The sequence below is a fragment of the Abramis brama genome (genome assembly GCF_963993115.1).
Source record: "Abramis brama genome assembly, chromosome: 23".
In the NCBI taxonomy this organism is placed as follows: Eukaryota; Metazoa; Chordata; class Actinopteri; order Cypriniformes; family Leuciscidae; genus Abramis; species Abramis brama.
In genome coordinates this window covers 25,462,143-25,483,065 of record NC_139985.1, presented here as the reverse complement: position 1 = coordinate 25,483,065, position 20,923 = coordinate 25,462,143, and the positions used below count along the sequence as shown (strand labels likewise).

At 37.1% G+C, this 20,923-nt stretch overlaps 1 protein-coding gene across 2 annotated transcripts in view; it reads right to left on the bottom strand.

The window, feature by feature from the left end:
* The window catches only part of fhit (fragile histidine triad diadenosine triphosphatase), a 328,718-nt gene that overhangs the window by 207,738 nt on the left and 100,057 nt on the right, over positions 1-20,923 (bottom strand). For both annotated transcript variants that reach the window (XM_084101377.1, XM_084101375.1), the window contains exon 3: positions 18,629-18,750. In XM_084101377.1, the coding sequence (XP_083957503.1) occupies positions 18,629-18,734 (106 nt within the window). In that variant the 5' untranslated portion in view covers positions 18,735-18,750. The remainder of the gene's footprint in view (positions 1-18,628; positions 18,751-20,923) is intronic.

Here is a 20,923-nt window from a genome sequence, read left to right as displayed (position 1 = left end):
TAAACTAAATAATAAATAAAAGCAACCTTGATATTTACATTAGTCCCAAAAAATCTGACATATGGAGCACTCAGTGTGCATGGAAAGGCACGTTTCGACAGAACTTCAAATGAAGACAGACGAGTCCAGATGTTCAACATGAGAAGGAGAGGCGATGAGAGATAGCAAGATGTTCTTTCCACCCTCCTGTCTTTGCTCATACTTCCATATGTCATGAAACCCTCACATATTTTATACATATACATATACACACTCACTGACTGCAAATGTGTTCAATTGAAGCTATGGTATATACTGTGCATACACACTAAAACATTTGAATATATGAAGAGTGCATTTTGATGATGAATTGGGTAATAATTTGAAGCACGCTCGGTCTCTCAGTATGCGGCAAGGAATTTCAGACGAGCAGTCATTATGCTGCAGTTCTAGATGTGCCAACTAATCTAATCACATATGTGCTTTCTAACATTGTTTCCAAGTTAACGGCAGAGCACATTACCAGAACTGTCTTTGCATATCCAATTAACAATGGATATTGTTGGAGGAGTTAAATAAATTCTAAAATATGAAATGACCCATGAAATGGGAGAAAGGCATCAGCAGATTATAGTCTCTCTGTTATGTGAAGTCGTCCTTTCACTCCAAAATGTAATAATTCTCAAATCAGGGCTCATTATTCAACTCTCTGTGCAAACAAAGCATGCTGGCAACTTATGCATTAATCAACACAAGTTACACCTGCTCAATGACACAAACAGATATTTGTAGTTTTTGTATGACTGCAAATAAATAGACTGAAATGTGAAAAAAAGCCAACTTTGTCAATAATTTGCCATTGGATTGCTACAAAGCTTATACTTTCCTAATAAACATTGGAGGTTGGAATTGCCAATTATCTGGCCTAAATGTCCTTATTTTACTCTCTTTGTCCTCATTCCGCTGGTCTAAAACTCAAACCAGTCCTCACAAAGATAGATGTACAAGTACACACACACACAGACTAACCAAACTAATACCACGACCACAGTCAACAGGCAACCTACAGTACATAACCACATACGGGCACCGCCAGCTCTCCTAACTGACAGGACTGTGTGTCATTACACAAGCTCATTTCTGCTTAAATGCACAGCTCAGTTCACTTCCCCTCTGCCACGCGGAGTAATTATGCGTAATGACATGCTAATGGTGTGCTGGTACACCGCCGATGCCTGTGCTATCAGTAATCACTCACTGTCAGCGGAGGTCAAATATTTGCAAGTAAGCAGCTTAAAGGCACCTAAGTTAATTTCTCAGCTCAAACTGAAGAAGAAGAAGAAAAAAAAGCATTAGAGAGACCTGTAATAAGGTGTTTGCGGTTACAGTGTTCGTTTAATGTGCAACCCTATGTTGAAAGGCTCAGGGGTCTATAATTTCATCAGCCATCTTTCAGACTTATGAAATGTTGGCTTCTTAATGTCAATGATATCTAGTCTCAGATGGCATGGCCAGAGCTATTGTACACAAAAATGAAATTGTCCATTTTATTATGACTGGCTGGTTCCGGGAGTGATGGTGCATATGGTTGTATCATAAACTTGTGTTTACAGGGATACTGGCCTGCTGCAATGAGCGCTTCTGAGTACGAACGACAGTTATCACTGGATTGAAAGGTTTGGGGCAACAAGATAATCAGAGATTTGTTTAGGACACTTAGAGACAGATTTACTAACCAGGGCAAATTAACGCGAGACCGTAATCCCATAAAACCGTTGACGGGAGTGGAAAGTTCTGAGGTGATTTACCAATTTACCAAGAGTAGAGCTAATTAATGTAGGGTCGCAGCAAATTAAAAATAACATGGATTCGCAAACGATATGTTCGGTGCCACTCAAGTGAAAAAAATGGTTGGAGACATGGTGAAAATACCAGCAAATTGACTAGTGCAAACCTTAGTAAATCAGGTTGCATGATTCATTCAACTACTCTCCTCAAATACATTTTGCACAATAATAACTGTGTCCACGCCTTTTCATTGCTAATTTCTCACTGCGTGTCTTTAGGAAATCCTGACAGTAGTTTTTTAAAGCCAAAAAAAGTTTGGCTTTAAAAACCACAGCACAGCATAATTTCCACTAGATCTAGAATGATTGTGTGTAATAGCATAATGACTTTTATTTATTTTTTTATTTTTTTATTTTTATAAAATGGTAAACTTCTTTGTCTTGCTAAGGCTAATTTCATTGCATAATTTTTCTAATGATTCAACACACATTCTTCAACAATTATTCTTCTTGTATGGTTCCCACACCCCAAGTAATTTTTCACTTTTATTTCAAGTCTTCAGGGTTTTGTCTTTAAAGCGTCTGCACTGTCCTGCAGAGTTTAGTTCCTACCCAATTAAACACACCCGAACCAGCTAATCAAGGTCTTATTAGACATAATATAGACTTCCAGGCAGGGGGTTTAAGGCAAGTTGGAGAAAAGCTCTGCAGGACAGTGGCCCTCCAGGAGTAGGTTTTGACACCCATGGTCTAGAGACCTGGTTTTTAAAAGCTGAACTTTTAACTTGAGCGCAGTGTTTTTAGAATGCTGTGTTACGCACGAGATGCTCCAATAGCACATAGTGGAATGGAAAATCGGAAAATGGTGTTCTGTGTGAACATTTCTTAGGAGACAGCTTTATGTTTCCCTAAAATGAATTATAAACAGATAGAAGCTGAAATCTCATTTTAATAAAATCAAACCTTGGGGCATCACTTCTATTAACGGACGACATTTTCCAAGCTGACGAAGCCCGTCGTGGGATTGCCTCAACATCAAAAAGACTGAGTATATGGAGTGCGGGCCCCAGACAGACGGGACGATTAGAGTTAGTGGGCAGCCACTGAACAAAGTCACCAAATATAAATATCTTGGTTCGCTCATCCGGACCGACGGCGACTCCCTGATTACAGTTTCTGTATCTGAAAAGCTGAAAATCTTAAAACACTGTTAATTTCAATCGCTTGCAACTTATATTAGTTAGGCTAGTTGTTTTTCTATGGAAGCCTGTTTTTAAACCACAGGCTAAGAACCACATAGTAAGTGTTCTAGCATGTTGATTTTTGTTCATGATATTCAGCTACTATTAAATGTTATGCAATAAGATTAAATGTGAATGATACCTACGTTTTTTTTGTTTTTTTTTACCTTATTGGAATCGAAATTAGGAATCGATAAGAATCGGAATCGAAATTGTAATCGTTAAATTTCAAACAATACCCAACCCTAGTGATCTATCACCGGCTGGAAGACAACCACGCGGCCGGCCAAAGAAGCGGTGGCCCTGACGGAGGACATGCGCGCAGTTAGTATCGCCCCTGATGATGCACTGGATCGAGCCAAGTGGCGAAAGGCGTGTGAACAACCCTGCGCTAAAACGGGACACACGCTAGGACGAAGAAGAAAAAAACCCTGGGGCATCAAAGTGGCCAAAACACCCATTACTTTTGACATATAGGGCCCTATTTTAACGGTCTGAAACGCAAGTATCAAGCGCGAAACACAAGTAACTTTGTGGGCGGATCTCGGGCGCTGTTGCTATTATACCAGCGGGATAAATGACTCTTGCGCCCGACGCAAATCTAAAATGGGTTGGTCTGAAGTAGCTTCATTATTCATAGGTGTGGTTTGGGCGTAACGTGAAATAAACCAATCAGAGCAACATCTCACATTCCCTTTAAGAGCAGGCGTGCTTGTTCTAAAGCGGATTCCTATTATAACGGCGGATTTGCCAGGCGCGCGCCAGGAGCGGTTCACAGCCGAGGAGACCGACGTTCTCGTCAGGGCCATAAAACACAGAGAAGTGACATTGTATGGGGATGGAGAAACACACCCAAATTAGCTTCGGTTAAACAGGTGTATGATAATTTGGGTAAATGTATAAGCTAGATGTATGCTTTTATAATAAACTGCTATCTATCTACCTACCTACCTACCTACCTATCTATCTATCTATCTATCTATCTATCTATCTATCTATCTATCTATCTATCTATCTATCTATCTATCTATCTATCTATCTATCTATCTATCTATCTATCTATCTATCTATCTATCTATCTATCGTAATAATGTATGATTTGCAAAAATGAAAACTGCTGCTTCTGTGTAGATGAGAGAATCAAAGTGTATGCGCGTTGTGCACACGCTACATTGATTATGGCCAAACATGCGCCCTTAAAATAGCATATGAATAACATGCGCAACGCGCCACTGACTTTAAACTAGTTTTTTTCGGTCAGTGGCGGAATTGTTTTCTAAACCTGCAAAATAGCATGAGGGAACGTTTGCACCGGAACACGCCTCCTCTTTGCGCTGAACCGCCCCCGGGAGCGCAAGTGTATTTCTTAGTTAACCGACGTGCGTCTGTGGAGGGAAAAGTCAGCTGTGCGCGGGTGCAAAATAGAAATGATACATGCGTCAGTGTACAAAGTCAATTGCGCTGGGTGCAAGATAGGGCCCAAAGTCCGTTCACAACATCTATCACACATTTTCCAATATTTTCTGCTCAAATATTTGTGAAAACTGTTTTTATTTTATTTTTAATTTTTTCCCCAAGTCCAGTCTGTTTTATAGTACCATTCAATTTACACACTCCTAAAAAAAAAACACAGCCTCTTCCTGAAGTGGGAGGAAAAACAGTGAAGTGTCAACAATAGTCAAAAATGTATCCGCAGAACTGCATGACATCTACAATCAATGCGATCAAAAGGTTTACTAGAGGGAGCAATCTCGCAAAAAACCGCAAGTGTGTGTCACAACTACAAAAACAACAGAAGGTATACTGGATGAGTTTAGCATTGTAATTATTTGTAACACTTGGGTTCTGAATGTCAGAAAAGTGTGATCTAATTAAGGTGAAAAGGTTGTGTGGTTTCTTACAGTTGCATTGTGGGTAAGTTCTCAGACACGCTGGACATCTGGACAGAACAGACAGTGGAGAACTTTCAATTATGAAACAGTGGCTTGACTCAGAAAACCAGGCCAGCACTAGAATCACAAGAGAATTGTAGTTTTTCTGTTCTCTCCAAGGTCCAACAGAGCAGTAAACAAAGACAAACATGGCCAGAGAGAAAGGCGGGCAAGCAAACACAATAACAACACACACACACACATATATTTTATAGTCAGTGTAGACTGCTGGCTGCCTCCCAGACACACTGTCCTTTGGAAAAATCTAAACAGGCAGGGAGGGAAAAAAAAACCACAATGTTGTCTCCTTTATTTCTCCTCTATAAAAGCTTCACTTGTCTTTCAAATATCCTTCAGTTCAACTCGATGGCAATTAAGAAAAGTGATATTTGATCTGAAAATGCAAACTAAAAACCAGAGTAAGTTCTACCCAAATACATTAGACCTAAAAAAAAAAGCATAAAAAGGCATCCGATTGCAAGATATGAAAAAACAAATAAATAAATAAACCAATTAATGGTGTTTTCTTAAAAGAGGGAAATTGGGTGGCTATCTTCACTGAAGCAGACGTTCAAGGTCAGAATCCTGTGAAACAAAACCCTCCATCTTAGCTCAGGCATGGAGAAATGTTACTTTCTTTGATATTATTCAAGAACCAATACTTTAAGCTAGAAAATAGAGAATTTGGCCTCTCAATGAAATCCATACTGGTGAATTTAAAGGATTTTTTCAGGTTCAAACAGAGTTAAGATTGCTCACAGAATCTAATTTAGACTTATGCATGAATGACAAAATATTCACAAATATTCACTTTTTTTAATGTAAATAATTTAATGTATAAAGGCAGATAGGTGTGTTTAATAGCAATATATGTATACATTGCTGTACTGAACCTGTAATATTTCTTTAAATGGCAAAAAAAAACTGCCCCCCCCCCCTCCCCATTGTTATCAAAAATTGAATTATTGCCACAAAATTGTATGTTGTACTTGATGAAAGATGGTTATTGGCTGGAAGATGCTACCTTGTGTCTATAGTTTCTGGCCCTAACAGGAGATAAGAAAACACACCAAAAACATTTACTGAGAGAGAATACATGAAAGATAAGGAAATACAGCAAAAAGAATTATTTAGTGAGGAAACTTTCACACACACACACGCACACAGACATGTATATATATATATATATAAATCTTCAAAGAAGCTCACAAAGAAAACCACTATGAATACAAACTTTTAATTGGATACGTGGTGCTGCTTCTTAAAAAATCAGACTGAGTAAAAGAATATAAATCAGAGAAATTATTCTGCTTTTTCTGCTTTTGTGCTCACACTTAGATTCAAAGAGACGGATTTCTAAGTGATGAGAATGCCTTTGTTTTCACAGGCACTATTTTAGACATTATTGAAGCTTTGAGGTCCTTTTGAAAGGGTGTGATCCATTAATTTAAGTGAAAATAAGAAATAATAAAACATATATGCACTCAACTATACTACGTTTCACAATCTATTGGCAAAAGCCATAAAGACAAAAAAAAATATATATTTTAGTGAGGAAAAAAAATATATATAAACATATAGAACTGTCACTGTAATACTTATGAGTTCTAACACATCACTATCCTTCACGGACTAGCTTTCGCAACTGTCTTGATAAATAAGTGACTCCCATGAGCACAGAATTGTGACGAATACCGATCTAGAGTGACGTAAAAGTCGCATGAATTCCGATACGACTGTTCAGAATCAGGTCGCATTGGAAAACATGAGACCCGTATCTGATTTAGTACCACATATGGAAGTGGCCCAAATCAGAATCAAAAAGATCAGATTACATGTGGTTTGTGCTGTTCACACTGTCATGAGAAAAAAAGATCGAGTCACATGTGAGCAAATCAATCAGATTTGGGCCACAATTGCCTGCAGTCTGACCTAAGTGGTTGCTTTCTGGCCCAAGTAATTTTTTTCTATATATTCTGTTCCCATACGCCTCGAGTCCATCCTTTATTCTCTATATTTAGTCTTTTTGGTCCACTTTTACTGTCCAAAAATTACAAGTTTGACCACTTAGAAATGTAGTAGCACACCTGTCCTCAAATAACCGCATGGTTTGAGGATTCATTTGTGTTTGTAGAACAAACGTCGGACAAGTGTGGAAACCAAGCATGCAGTAAGTGTGAGCAATACTTGCCTTAGTGAACACCACTGATAACTGTGTTAGAAAAAAAACGGTTAACGTAACACACATGGAATGAAATCAAACGCAAGGATTGATTTCCCCCCTCCCCCCCCTCCTGACGGTATCCTGTGAGTGGGTCGTGCCGAGGTCCGGCGGGGTTTCATACCGGCACTGGCCTCCCACTTGCTGTGGAGTCTTCCTTGGACATAAACACTAAAAGATGAAAAGGTCGATTCCTCGGCTCTGAATACGCAATGACCTGGTTTCCCTCCCTGGTTGCCGGAGCAGAAACACAGCGATCCATGCAGCAGACAAGCATCTGGTTGAAGCAAAACGAGTGGAGCAGATCCAGCCCGAGGGTCTGTCTTATACCGGCCCATCATCAGAGCGGACGGCTGGAGAGTTTGATCACGGGCCCGTATGGCATGCAAAGCTACAACACCAACACACAGATGCTTAAGAGGGTGAGAAGGAGAGTTATTCAGAGCAGAAGTAGAGCGATCCATCAGAGGTGATTGGAGGAGGGGTACATGTAGGTGGTGCACATACTGTACACATAGGAGTTAGTTTAACATACGCACACACACACACACCATGCTCTAGCAAATCTTACTTTAAAAAAGAGAACTTAGCAGTGTAAGAAATACTAGTAGTTTTACTTGATTTTTTGAATGTATGTTACCTTACCACATACAGAGAAAAATTGAAAAATGTACATTTTTGAAACCTATACAATAACATTAATGCAATAACTATTAAAGGGGAAAAGTTCAGACGAATAGTGCTCTCTAGCGCCTCGCTTTTTCAAATGCATGTTGCAACTACGGTAGCCGTTATGTACCAAGAAGCTATGACAACATGTCTTCCAATATCACTTCATCGAGTTTAACTATACATGTTCTACTGTTATGCTGCCTATATTATAAATTACACAACCAAGCAATGAAACAAAGCTTGTAATTTAGACCGTAACATTGACTTACCTGTCGAGAAGAAAGCAGGCAACTTCAGCGTCCCTTTCAAAGTCTTTCTCCTTCATTAGCTCTTTCCACCTGGGAAAAGCTATCCCGATATTTACCCTCGGTTTTGAATTCACTGGTCACATTTCCTTTTAAATTATTTTTTTTTGCTTTTTTGGCGATGAGGATTCCTTCTCCTGTGGCTCGGCATAAGTATGATCCTGCATTATGAAGTACCGTGCAGTGCAGCCTTTCAGATTTGCCAGGGCAATGACAAGCGCCTCTCACTGATCTCCTTGTCCGCTTCAGCTGGTTTCAGTCATGTGACGCTGGCTCTGAACGAAAACGCATTGTGGAAACGCGTTGAGGTAGGCTAGTGCTTTTTGTCCCTCTCTGCTATTATAGTTTTTCAAAATGGCGGAACGACATGGAAGCCTCCCTGGACTTAAGATTAGAGGTGGGAATCTTCAGTCACCTCACGATCCGATCCGATTCCGATTCTGGGAGTCACGATCCGATTCCAGAACGATTCTTTATGTCCTTATAATTCGTTTCAACCTTTCTGAACTTTATTAAATATTATTTTACTGAAGGTACGTGTGTGGGGAATTGTTAGCAAGCAGAAGACGGGTGTTTCTAAAGCAAACTCTGCGTCATCGCACATCTGGTTATAAACTAAGCTCAGAATCGATTCTGAAATTCTCAGAATCGATCCAGAATCGTTGGAGAGAGAATCGCGATGCATCGATGGATAGATTTTTTCTCCCACCACTACTTAAGATAAGAAATGATTCGCTTAAGAGGATAAGTCAGATCATTGGCAGAGTTAATTTTACACCAATTAGGACATATTTATGAATAAAGACATTGATTTTAGCTAATAAAATACTAAAAAAAAAAAACTACACAGTGTACCTTTAAAGGTGGGTTCAGTAGTTTTTGAAATTTTCTGTTTGGAAGTTGGTCGGTCAGACACAATAACAAACGTGTCAGCCAATCAGCATTAGGGGGCGTATGACGGTGGAGGAGAGAGAATGATCAAGAGGGAGATTTGAACTGAAGAAAGACTGTAGAAATAGAGAAAAGCTCAGAAGACATCCCTGGAAAAATAAAGGGTTATGTCTGGGCAAGAGCTTTAGGACCCGTGTTAATATTAGACTTCTTTCAAAAAGCATTACAGACGAAATCCTAACAACACCGAAAGTTTACCGACCCCCAAGGTTTTGAATGGCAGTAAACTAAAATAAAATTGTAAAAAAATTGCATTAGTTAATACATGATGATGACCATGAAAAAATAACATATTTATAAATAAACATAAGCTTAAATTATAAAAAATGTTGCTCACTGTTAGTTCATGATTAACTTTCATGACTTTTATTAGTTCATAATTAATAATTCAATATGTATTTAATAAATTCAGTAATGTTAACAGATTGCAAACCTTATTGTAAAAGTGCTACCATAACTTTAAAAGTAAATAATAATCATAATAATAATAATAATAATAAAATGACAAAATTATAATTAAATAATTATATAATATATACAAAATAACAAATAACATATTTTTAAATAAAATAACATTTATATTTGCCATTAGTCCATGTTTACAGTACAGTACAGTGAGGTTGTCAGTTGTGGCAACCACAATTGCCTTTATTTTGGTACTAAATTATTTTGTTAAATTAAATTGAACAAAACAAAGACAAGTAATAATAATAATAATAATAATTATATATAATTTATTTATTTATTTTTATTCAGCAGAAGACAAAAGTTATCATTAAAAAGATGGTCAAACAACGCCACTGACTGAATACTCAAGGCTGTTGAAAACATGCAAAATAACACTCAAAATAACACAAGCCATGATAGAAGTGTGCATTTCTAACCGAGCTGAAAGAAAGCGTCCTGCCAGGCAGGAAGTGTAACAGATGGAATATTCATCAATAGAACAAGAAGGTGAGAAAAGAAATCAAACCTTATGCAAGCATTTTAACCGCATGTCAACGGCACATTGTCGTCGAGAGGGGAGAAAGACGACGTTATTGCTCGTCTCTGATGCCCTGTGTGCACGTTTGGAGTTGATCTCTTATAAACACAAAGGAAACAAAAGCACATGATTGACTCGAACGGTCCCCAGACCCCTACAGGCTACATCTGTAGACCAAGGAGCATTTCATAAAGCCTTAATCCCTCAGCAGGAGTCTGAAGCTGGGACTGCAGATTTGATGATAATGCCATGTATTGTTCTAGCATCACTTTCAAATCTTCTATTTATTTTATTCATTATCTCTTTCATTTACTACCTTGGGAAACTAGCAAGAATATTGCTAATTATGAATTTTAATAGGATTAGCGGATCTGTTGGCATCATCTCATCATCTTGAGAGTATTGTGCAGCCTAATTCATTCAGTAGAGAGACGATTAATCAACTGATGTGACTTGTGAGTGTTCTGCTTCATAAAGTTTCTCAGAATTCATAGCCCGGCTCATTTTATTCCAATAATGTCGTTTGCGAATCTGCGGTGAAATGTATGATATGAAACGCCATTAGATGCGAGTTCGACCTTCACATCTGCCAGTGAGCAAACTCTTGTTTAGAATAATTAATATTTTACAGCAGCTCTGAGAAGATGGGCCGCTTTATCAGCGCTGATAGCATCTTTCAATGTACAGACGCTCTTTGTAAGAGATGCTGCTATTTGTCTAATGGATCGGTATGTGTTCCAGGAAAATGAAATAGATATAGGCAAGAAGGTCTACAAAGGCACAGGTAAGATGTACTGAAACAGATATCATGTTTTATAGTAAATCACATTCTATCTTCTCAGCAGAACAATGCTAATCTCTGGAAATGCATGCTAGGGTATCACAGCAACCCTTGTAAAAAGGCTTTATTTTGCAGTTAAAAAAAGTTTTGTAGTTTTTTTTTTTTTTTTTTCTTTTTTTTTAAATAACAACAACAACAATAATCCTAGGTAAATCTGCGTTTACAAAATTATATGAAAAAAGTGACACTAAAAACAACTCTTGAAATATATTTTTTTGTGTGAAGAAAAAAAAAAGTATGTAAAACAAATGCCTTCTACAATCATAGGTGCCTATATGAGGTGTCCTTTCTAAATATAGTTTCACATGACAAATATTATGTACAGAAGCCTAGATCAAGGGAGTGACACAGCTTACCCCATTCTCACCTACACTATATCATCACCCCTATAAACCCACACATTCATGCAGCTTAGAGCTGACAACGAATTTTAGCTGAGGTGGCAAAATTGTCATTATCATACTAATCCAATTTGCGTTGGTGTTTATGTTCACATGTTCAGCAAATATTTACATAAAGCAGAATTATTTGGCAGGTGACGAGATTGAGTGTGCTGGATAATGAGGGATAGAGCACTGCTTTTCCAGTGAGACATCAACTGGGACAAGGCAATATTAGCATAATATAAACATAATGAGTGACAATACAGGGAATGAGTCAAAATAAATAAATAAATAAATGCTTTATAAGATCAACAAAACTGCAATCAGCGAATTACCAAGAGAGTGATCTTTACCTTAGATTAAAAGTGAAATACACCAGTGTGTCAGCAAGCCCATTAAGTCCAACTTGCCTGGCTTATAGTTCATTAAGCAATTGATTTGATGACTGTTAGTGGTTTACTCGTTTTAGAATCGCTTTCGCAATCATTTTAAGTCTGAACTGAAATTATGAAGCTAATTGCTTTTGTTGGAATTATCGCTCACTATCAAACAATGATAGGCATCAAAATCAGTATTCATACACTGCCACTCAAAAGTCTGCTGTTAGACTAGAAAAAATTCTACTTTGCCATTACAGAAATAAAATACATTTTTAAAAAGACAGTATTAAAACAGAAACGGTACCTTTAAATTGCAATAATATTTCAAAACATTAGTTTTTTACAGTTTTTACTGTTTTTTGATCAAATAAATGCAGGTTTGGTGAGTAAGATTTCCTGTGTTTTCAAATAAATACAAAGTAAAAAAAAGAAAAAAAGTAATATTTATATCCACAAAAATATTATTCATTGATCTGATTCACAACTGGTGAATTTAAATCAGCAGTCAAGAAAAAATAGCAGTCAAGTCGTGAGTCACATAACAATGAAGGATTGAAAAATGACGCCCGTTTCACACATGATCCTTTTCCAGTAATACATTTTCATCTCTAACCATGTTTATTTTGATCACGAACAATGCGCTTTCACTTTAATTCAGTGTGTGCAGCACAGAAAAATAGACTGTGCAGAAAGGATTGCGGAACTGCTGCATTTGCACCGCTTTCTGCAATGCATTGCCAGACCGCATACGTGTGCAGTGTGAACGCACTTAAAAAAAAAAAAAAAAACGGGGAAAAAACGAACTGCATATTACTGTGTGTCTAATAACGTGTTTTATAGGAAACTTAAAAAGTCATAAATCTCACATTAGAAGAATTTCAATAGTCATGTTACCTAATTTAATATAGTCAGCATTATCATTGTTAGTATTTGATTCACTACCCAGCCTCAATCAGTGCAGTTCTAGATTTGCCTGTGTGTACTGTAAGAACTCGATGTGAGATCTAAACCTTGACAACAAACAAATCAGTAAAATCCACGACAAACAGGATAGCCCATAATGCCAGCAGATGTCAAAGTCTTAAAGTAACCCTGTTATGCTATTTTAAAGGTTCCTCATTTTGTATTGGAGTCTCCTACAATAGATTTACATGCATCCAATGTCAAAAACACCATAATTATTTCATAATATACATTGCACATCACCTCATTTCTCAAACAGTCTGAAAACAATTTCAGTCTCCCTAAACCCCTCCTTCCACACATAATTCATGCTGGTGCTCGTGAACGGAGCTTCTAAATTGTAGTCAAGTTTGATTCCATTGACAATAAGTGTCTATTTATCATGTTAATGTACCCAGAGGTTCCAGCATCTGCCAACAGCTTAAATAAACACTATTGCAAAGCTAATGGAAGATTGGTTGAGCCAGGTGTTGAAGTCTGACATAAAAAATATATATATATATATCATTTTAATTAATTAATTAATCTTTTTTTAAATGTCAGACTTCAACACCTGGCTCAACCATTGCTGTGGTCTCGCACAACCAGACATATTCTGGCCAAGAATTCTGAATGACATGTAAAGTGACCAGTAGTTCAATCACGGTTCTGTTTGCTGTAGCCGACTTCACAAGCAGATACGTCTGAGAGCAATAAAGATTTTCTGTGTTTGGTCAATGATATGCTATGTGGAAATTGTCAATGGACTACAGAAAGAACATCATATGCCCCCGCCGCCATATCAAACACTACTTGTGGTAAAACAAGACAGAAATATTGTTGAAAGAAAGTTTTGAAACAGAAGATAACTGTGTGTGGAGGAGGAGAGCCAGACAGACTAGCTTATACCTTTCATGTGGTTATGTGTTGGGATGTGGACTAACTTAAATCACACCAGCTAAAGCCTCCGGGATTTTCCAGCGTAGCCCCAGGCACCCGCTCCACACACACAGCTCTGTGTTTCAGGTGTCATTCTGATGTTCAAGAGCTGCCGGGGAGCTTTAAGATCTTTGCCAAGCGCTATCTACCTTTCCAAGCTCTTCTGAACTGATACATGTACAAAGTGAACAGCTTTGATACGAGACAAAACCTGCTAAGCCCACCGAAAGGTGTAGAGAGCCAAGAGCCAAGAAAACAGCACAGACTCTCTTCTGCAACATATTCACCATAACTCAAGAATGATCATGTCAATCTACAAATGAACGGAGAATCAAAGGGTTCAGCAATAAACAAAACAAACAAATAAATAAATACATCAAATATATTATAATAATATAAATATATATCTTAGCAAGGGCTCAAAGTTAGAACTGGTCAACATGCAGTATAATCGGCTAAATGAACATGAGCATATGCCTATGGTACAGTAGCATATTATCATATCAGCATCAGTAAGTAAGTAAAGTTTATTTATAGAGCGCTTTTCACAGATAAAATCACTGTCAGCTGCTGATGTTTAAGAATGGGGAAGCACAGATGTCAGTTTTTAAGAGTAAAACTAGCAAACAATGATATGACACTCAAACGGACACATAGGCTCGTTCGGAGCGTTTGTTCTGGAACCTGCAGCCTCATAGTGTTGTGATGAAACATCTGTCTTCCAGTTTGTATTCCCACAGCATGAAGGTAAGATCTTACGGATTTATGAATGAACTCATTTTAAAAATCTTCCCGGGCCACTGACATTTGTTATGACATCCGCTTTAAACATAACAATGATCATGATAACTCTACAATAAGTAAATCCACCTCACCAAATAATTATTCTTTGGCAGTGATGCCATAGAAATAAACAGAGCTAACGCAAAAACAGAAGTTCAAAGAGAAAATTCTAAAGATGACTGCGCGCTTGTTTCTCTTGTGCATAAGGTCTACGAACATGACGATTGCACTCGGATCCGCACCAAAAAGATAAGTTTGAGATGCGTCGAACAACGCTGGTCTCAGCCCGCTTGAAAACGAACTCTGGAGCGGATGGCTTGTGGTTGGAAAGCAGGCTGTATCACAATCTATGAGGAGTAATTACGTGTGTTGCATGAAAAGCAGCAGTGTTTGTTCTGCTAATGCCTCTCAGAATCAATCAAGGATTAACCTGGAGCAAAGACGAAGTGAAATGCCTGTTTGAAATTTGGTTGGATGAACATACCTGAGCCTCCAATACATGATATAATGTTCATGAAACATGCAGATGGTTGCTCTGAACACAACAGATGAAGTGAGCCGTACGGTTTTTATTCATTTTTAACTTTAATATTTGATGTCCACCTTTTGCAGCATTATAGCAGCACATCTCTCTGGAATAGTTTCTATATGTTTTTCCAGAGAACACTAATGCTCTCCCGTGCCTTCTGCAGCTGAAGCCAAAGGCTTTCCTTTTAATGTACAATAGATCTGTCCAGTTTATTTTCTCGCCCCAAATCTTCTCGATGGGGTTGAAGTCTGGGCTTTGACAGGGCCAGTCCATCAATTTCAATGTTCCAGCAGATTCCTTTTGTCACAGGTAGTTCCGCCAATAGAAGAATGTTTTAGGGTCATTGTCCTCTTGGAAAATAGCAACTGAAACCTCTTTAATATGCCAAGTGTTCAAATAACTTTGGCCACCACTGTATTTCAGAACAACTGTCCAAAACACATAAAAAGATCAATGAACCCTCGATTCTTGCTCAAAATTATAAAATAATATACAGGGCTGTCGAGCGATTAACCTTTTTTAATCTAATTAATTACATGATGTGCAGATTAATCACACATCAACTTTGGCTGAGAAATTACCCGCACAAGATCATTAAAAGTAATTATTGTGTTAAATGAAAAAAACATCAAATAGATAGCCTGTTACAAAAAAGTAGCTTTGGAAATAAATATTTTTTATCTGATTTAACTTAAAAATTGTCCCCATTGCACTTCCATTGCAGCTGCCTTACCATCTGTATTCATTAATTCATTCATTCATTCATTCATTCATTCATTCATTCACTCATTCATTCATTTTATATTAATGAGGGATAAGCCGAAATTTCATGCATTAACATTTACGTAATTTTTGTGGTAATCATCATTAACCTGGAACACACTTGTCACTTCATTACATACAAAAGATTAAGAGTAGCACTAAATTTGGGTACACAGGAATATTAATAATGAAGCACTACATTACAAATTCCATTGAAAAACATACATAATATTGTTGCAATTCTGATTAAACATTAGGGGAACTTCACTCTATATGCCTCTTTTCTACACAATAGCCGCTTTTCCCTTTAGCTCTCATGTGAATGTTACTCCCTGTGCCATAATCTTTCACTCCACTTGGACTGCGAGAGTAACAATTAAATAATGCTAATGCATTGCTTATGCCCTCCAAACACTGCTGCTTCTTGTTGGGTTTTAGGTTTGTGCTGCAGTGGCCTATAATGCTGTGAAAAATTGCTTTCCATCAAAAGTTAATCTAAACATAGCGGCTTATGTAAGACAGAGCAGCACTTGAAGATCTTTTGCCGCAAAGCCAAGGACTTATTGCTATTCGAAAAGAGAATAAGGACATTATTCAAACAAATCAGCAATGGAAATCATGCAAATGTATGCAAGGTTTGCATTTGCACGTTGAGCACTAAGATTAATAGACAAAAAAAAGTATCCGCCTTTTTTTTTGAAGCAAAGCAAAAAATAGGAGAATGTATTAAGGAGCATTTGATGATGATTCAAGGCATTTCGCTTTTCATGTTGCATGCATCGGAGTCAGCCTCTGAAAAGAGTACAACTTGTGTCCGCAAGATTTAAAGAGGCGCACAAAACTGGAATATCAGAATGATAAATTTAGGCTTTCAACTAAATAAAAAAAAAATCATCAAATGTATTCCATAATATGGCAATTAATTTACTGCAATTATAGTTCCATATAGAAATATCTGCCAAACGTAGTAATTCAAAGACTTTACATTATTGCTGCAAAGTGAATCATTGAATGGATATTGCAAAAATTGGCTTTAGAAGTCAGTATATTCTTAATTTTGTTTTATGCAAATACATAAAAGTATATACAAATACATTATCGGGGGCATGATTAATTGGATTTTTTTGTGTTACATAAGTGTGTGTGTGTGTGTGTGTGTGTGTGTGTGTGTGTGTGTGTGTGTGTGTGTGTGTGTGTGTGTGTGTGTGTGTGTAAAAATATATTTGAGCTCTCAAATCAATTAATCGCATCTAACAAAAGTTTTTGTATATGTAATGTGTATATTTTATTATATTTCATAACTATATACAGTATATAGTTCTCTCCTGAGTTTGCTTCCGTAACAATATTTTAGCGCCATTCACTGGACATTTAACTTTGAAACTGTCGCGAAACGTGCACAATGCAACGTATTTTGCATTTTGCAGAAATGTTGCCTCGTACAGGTTTTTTGGGGGGGCTGGCAGTTTCTCTGTAAGCAAAAGTAAGCAAATATATATATATATATATATATATATATATATATATATATATTACATACGCGCTAAAAGCGCTTTTAGTTTTTTACGGTACAGATGAACGTGCATATGGCATCGTTTTATTATACTGGAGTTTGTACGCATCACCGCAGTTCTGAATTTAAATGTCCGATGTGCCGCTAAAAGCTTAATGTTCCTTTACGTTTTAAAATAACGTACAACTACACTATACCCTAAACCTACCCGATAGTGTTAACAAAAGCAAATGTGACATAAAAACGCAATCGTAACCATGGCATTTTAGCTTGTTTTTGAACTCTGGTCTTCGAGCTCTTTTATCGTGACTTGACTTTCTCGGGATTCGTACCCGAGCTCTCCGCATCACAAGTACAATTCTGTACCAGCTGAGCTAGAAAAGCCGAACATATGGAGCTGTGTGTAATTGTGTGTGAAAATGATGAAAGGTGCTTGCTGTTTTGCTGCCTCTAGAGTTCATTTCTGTTACAAATTGCAGTGATATGTAAGTATTGGTGCGTATTTTGCGTTTGGCGTTGTTTTTCCAATGAGCCTTTGCTAGAAACTGCAGGCATTTAGCTTCATCTTAAGGGGCTTTCGCACCGGAGGAACCTTTTCATAGTTCCTAGAACTACTGGCGGAAGTACCCGGACTTTAGCGTGTTCACACCGCAGGAACTAGGAACGATTTTAGTTCTAGGAACTCCTTTTGGAGGAACTAATTTAGCTCCTGCTTCAGAGTAGGGTCTAAATCAGCACTATAGGAACTACCAGTGACATTAGTGTACGCTGATTGGCCAAATGTATGCGAAACACAAGCATCCGCCATTTTTAAAAACGCTGTGTAAACACACAGATTATAGCCTATATATTTCTGCTCAGCAACACTGGACATCAACCACACGGCAAACGCGAATAACGTTTCATTACTGTCTACTTTCTACTGTCTACTTTCTTTCTATCTATTAACGTATTAGACAGGATTGTTCGACACATCGTAAACTAATGAACATGGAGAATGCGAGCGCTGTGTGCTCAGGCTCTGCCGTTCTCAGCACCGTCAAAATAAAAGTCACAACAACAAGCGCGACTTACGTCACTTCAGAGTTCCAACTAGCTGTGCGAATGCAACCAGGAAAATGTTCCTAAGGGAACCATTAGTTCTCGGGGAACAACCCTAGTGGCTAGTTTCTAGAACTAAGTTTTTAGAACTACCCACTGCGAAAGACCCTAAGTTCATTACAGTTCAAAATATACCAGTAAATTGAAAAACTTTTAGCCAATCCAAAAGCTTTCTTCCCAAAGATGACCAGTTCTGAAAGGTTGTATCACAGACATCTGCTGATATGGCCTAATGCGAAGGTCAGACCAAACAGAACTGCTCTTCTGAGTACACTATATACCACAGTAAACAGAGACGACAGGGGAAAGACAGACAGAAAATCCTACCTTGCTTCACCTCAGTGAAATCCCCCAGTCACTATGGTAAACCCGAAAAAGGATACGGCCAGGCACGACCGGCTTTCGGTTGACAAGTGCGAAGGACAACTCCGTCTTCAAAAACACAGCAGAGGACTTTATGATGTGCTGCCCAAAGCGTAACGTAGCCATAGCGGATCAGCAATTTCTGTAAGACAGAGTTTCACACAGTCAATGACAAACAAAAGTGTCCACAACGAAGAAAAGGAAAAACATTTTTAAACATTTATTTTAAAACACATTTGGCAGGCTCTTTAAGTGTACTCTGTTGATTTCATAAGATTTTAAAAAACTTTACATAATTTTCAAGAAAAGTTCCAGTTAAATGTCAAGTAGGCCTATATAGTAATATTTCACTTACACTTTGAGCACAAATTATATATTTTCCAAGGTAATCATTAAGTTTTTGGGTTGCACCAAATGCCATTTTACAACCTGAAAATGTCATAAAAACGTCAAATGATCTGATATTTTATTGAAGACCTTGACATAGCCATGAGGCTCTGCAGGGATCCTCACTATGATATAATTTCCTGTTGTATGTTGTCTTTTTTTCTGAATGTTTCTGTGTGTTGGTCGCACCACATGACTTTGATTTGGCGTTAAAAGTTTGTCCAAATAAGTAGTGAAGCAGTTTAGATAAAATAACAGTAATATATAATAACAGATAAATATACATTCATTAAATTAATACAAAATATAAATAATAATAATAATAATAATAATAATAATAATAATAATAATAATAATAATAATAATGAATTTCTTTACATTGTTTAACTGAATGCCTTTTTCGTTATTTTTGTATCACACTGAAAAACAATCTGATGTGGGATTTACTTTGAAACAATTTGCTAGTAAATTTCACAAATAATTACAAAGAAACTTCCAATTAACACAGTGAATTAAACATGACATTTAGAAGTCAGAGAAAATAAGTATTTTCTTGTAAAAAGTACTGTAAAAATATTTTTTGTTGTTGTTGTTTTTTTAAAACTTTGTGAAACAATGTAAGGGTACATTTTACATTTTACCCTAACATCTCAAGTCATTGTATAAATTGCATTTTTTTTATTTATTTTTTTTTATTTTTTTTTATGAATTAATAGGTTCAGACAATGTCATTAGCCTAATAGTTAGGGTTACCCTAGAAAACTAATATGATAATCCTACATCATGTTAAATAAAGTTTTTGTCTACTCTTTTAATTGTTTGAGACAACATTCTGCATTAATTAGAAATTCTATGACATTTCTTCGCTCATTTCGGTCTAGATGAAAGGCATCTCATATAGCAAGACTTGAAGTAAACAAATTGATGGCGAGCTATTTTAAAACAGTCTCAATGGGAGATGTCAATGATAAAACGAAAATCTGAAACAGCGAGAGTTCAGACAAAGAACAATCTATAAAGCAAAAAAAAAAGAGGCATCTTGTCGCACTGGGAGGGCTTTTTAATGCCCACCATTACAAACAAGTATCGACCAAGATCAGCGGCCTCTTGCTAAATTTAGGCAACTTCTCCAGGGAATTTCAGTTCGCATTGATCAGCTATAAATATATTAGTGCAGTCGCATTAACCATCCCTGGTAGAAATAAAAGAACAGTTCAACAAAAAAAAACAAAAAAAAGAGACAATTCTGTAATCATTTACTCACCCTCATGTCACTCGAAACACATTCAGTTTTCTTTCTTCCATGAATGATGACAGAATTGTCATTTTTAGGTGAACTATTGCTTTTAACTGCTTGTAAACACCTAATTTGTCTCCTTTTTTTACCAAGCGAAACAAATGTCAAATCAGTTCTGCATTTACTGTAACATAAGGAGAAAAAATTGAACAAAATAATTCATTGCCATGATTTTCCTTATAAATGTAATTATATGTAATAACCACAGGGAGTTGGGTTTTTGTGTGTGCATGAATTATTAAAATGGGGTTAAAATAGATACACACACACACACATAGGTGCACTAAAAATGACCCCACACACATACACGCACATGCATGCGTGCAGAATTATTCACAGGCGTACACAGAAAATCTAATATTCTTTCTCTCTAAACACACACACTCACATAACACATATAATTAAGGAAAACATGGAGAAAAGGACTCATACTGTGCGTTTGGATGCTATCCCAGAGGACGAAATCCAAAAAAAGGATGAAAATGAAGAAGGAAAAAACAGGAAAATGGAAAATGTGTGCATACCAGCTGTCTCGGGCATTAGCCTCCTAAACAGATTCCAACAATTCCGCAATTAAGAATCACAATGCTGCAATTAGCGTGCCGCAGTTTGCAATGACCTAATTAATGTG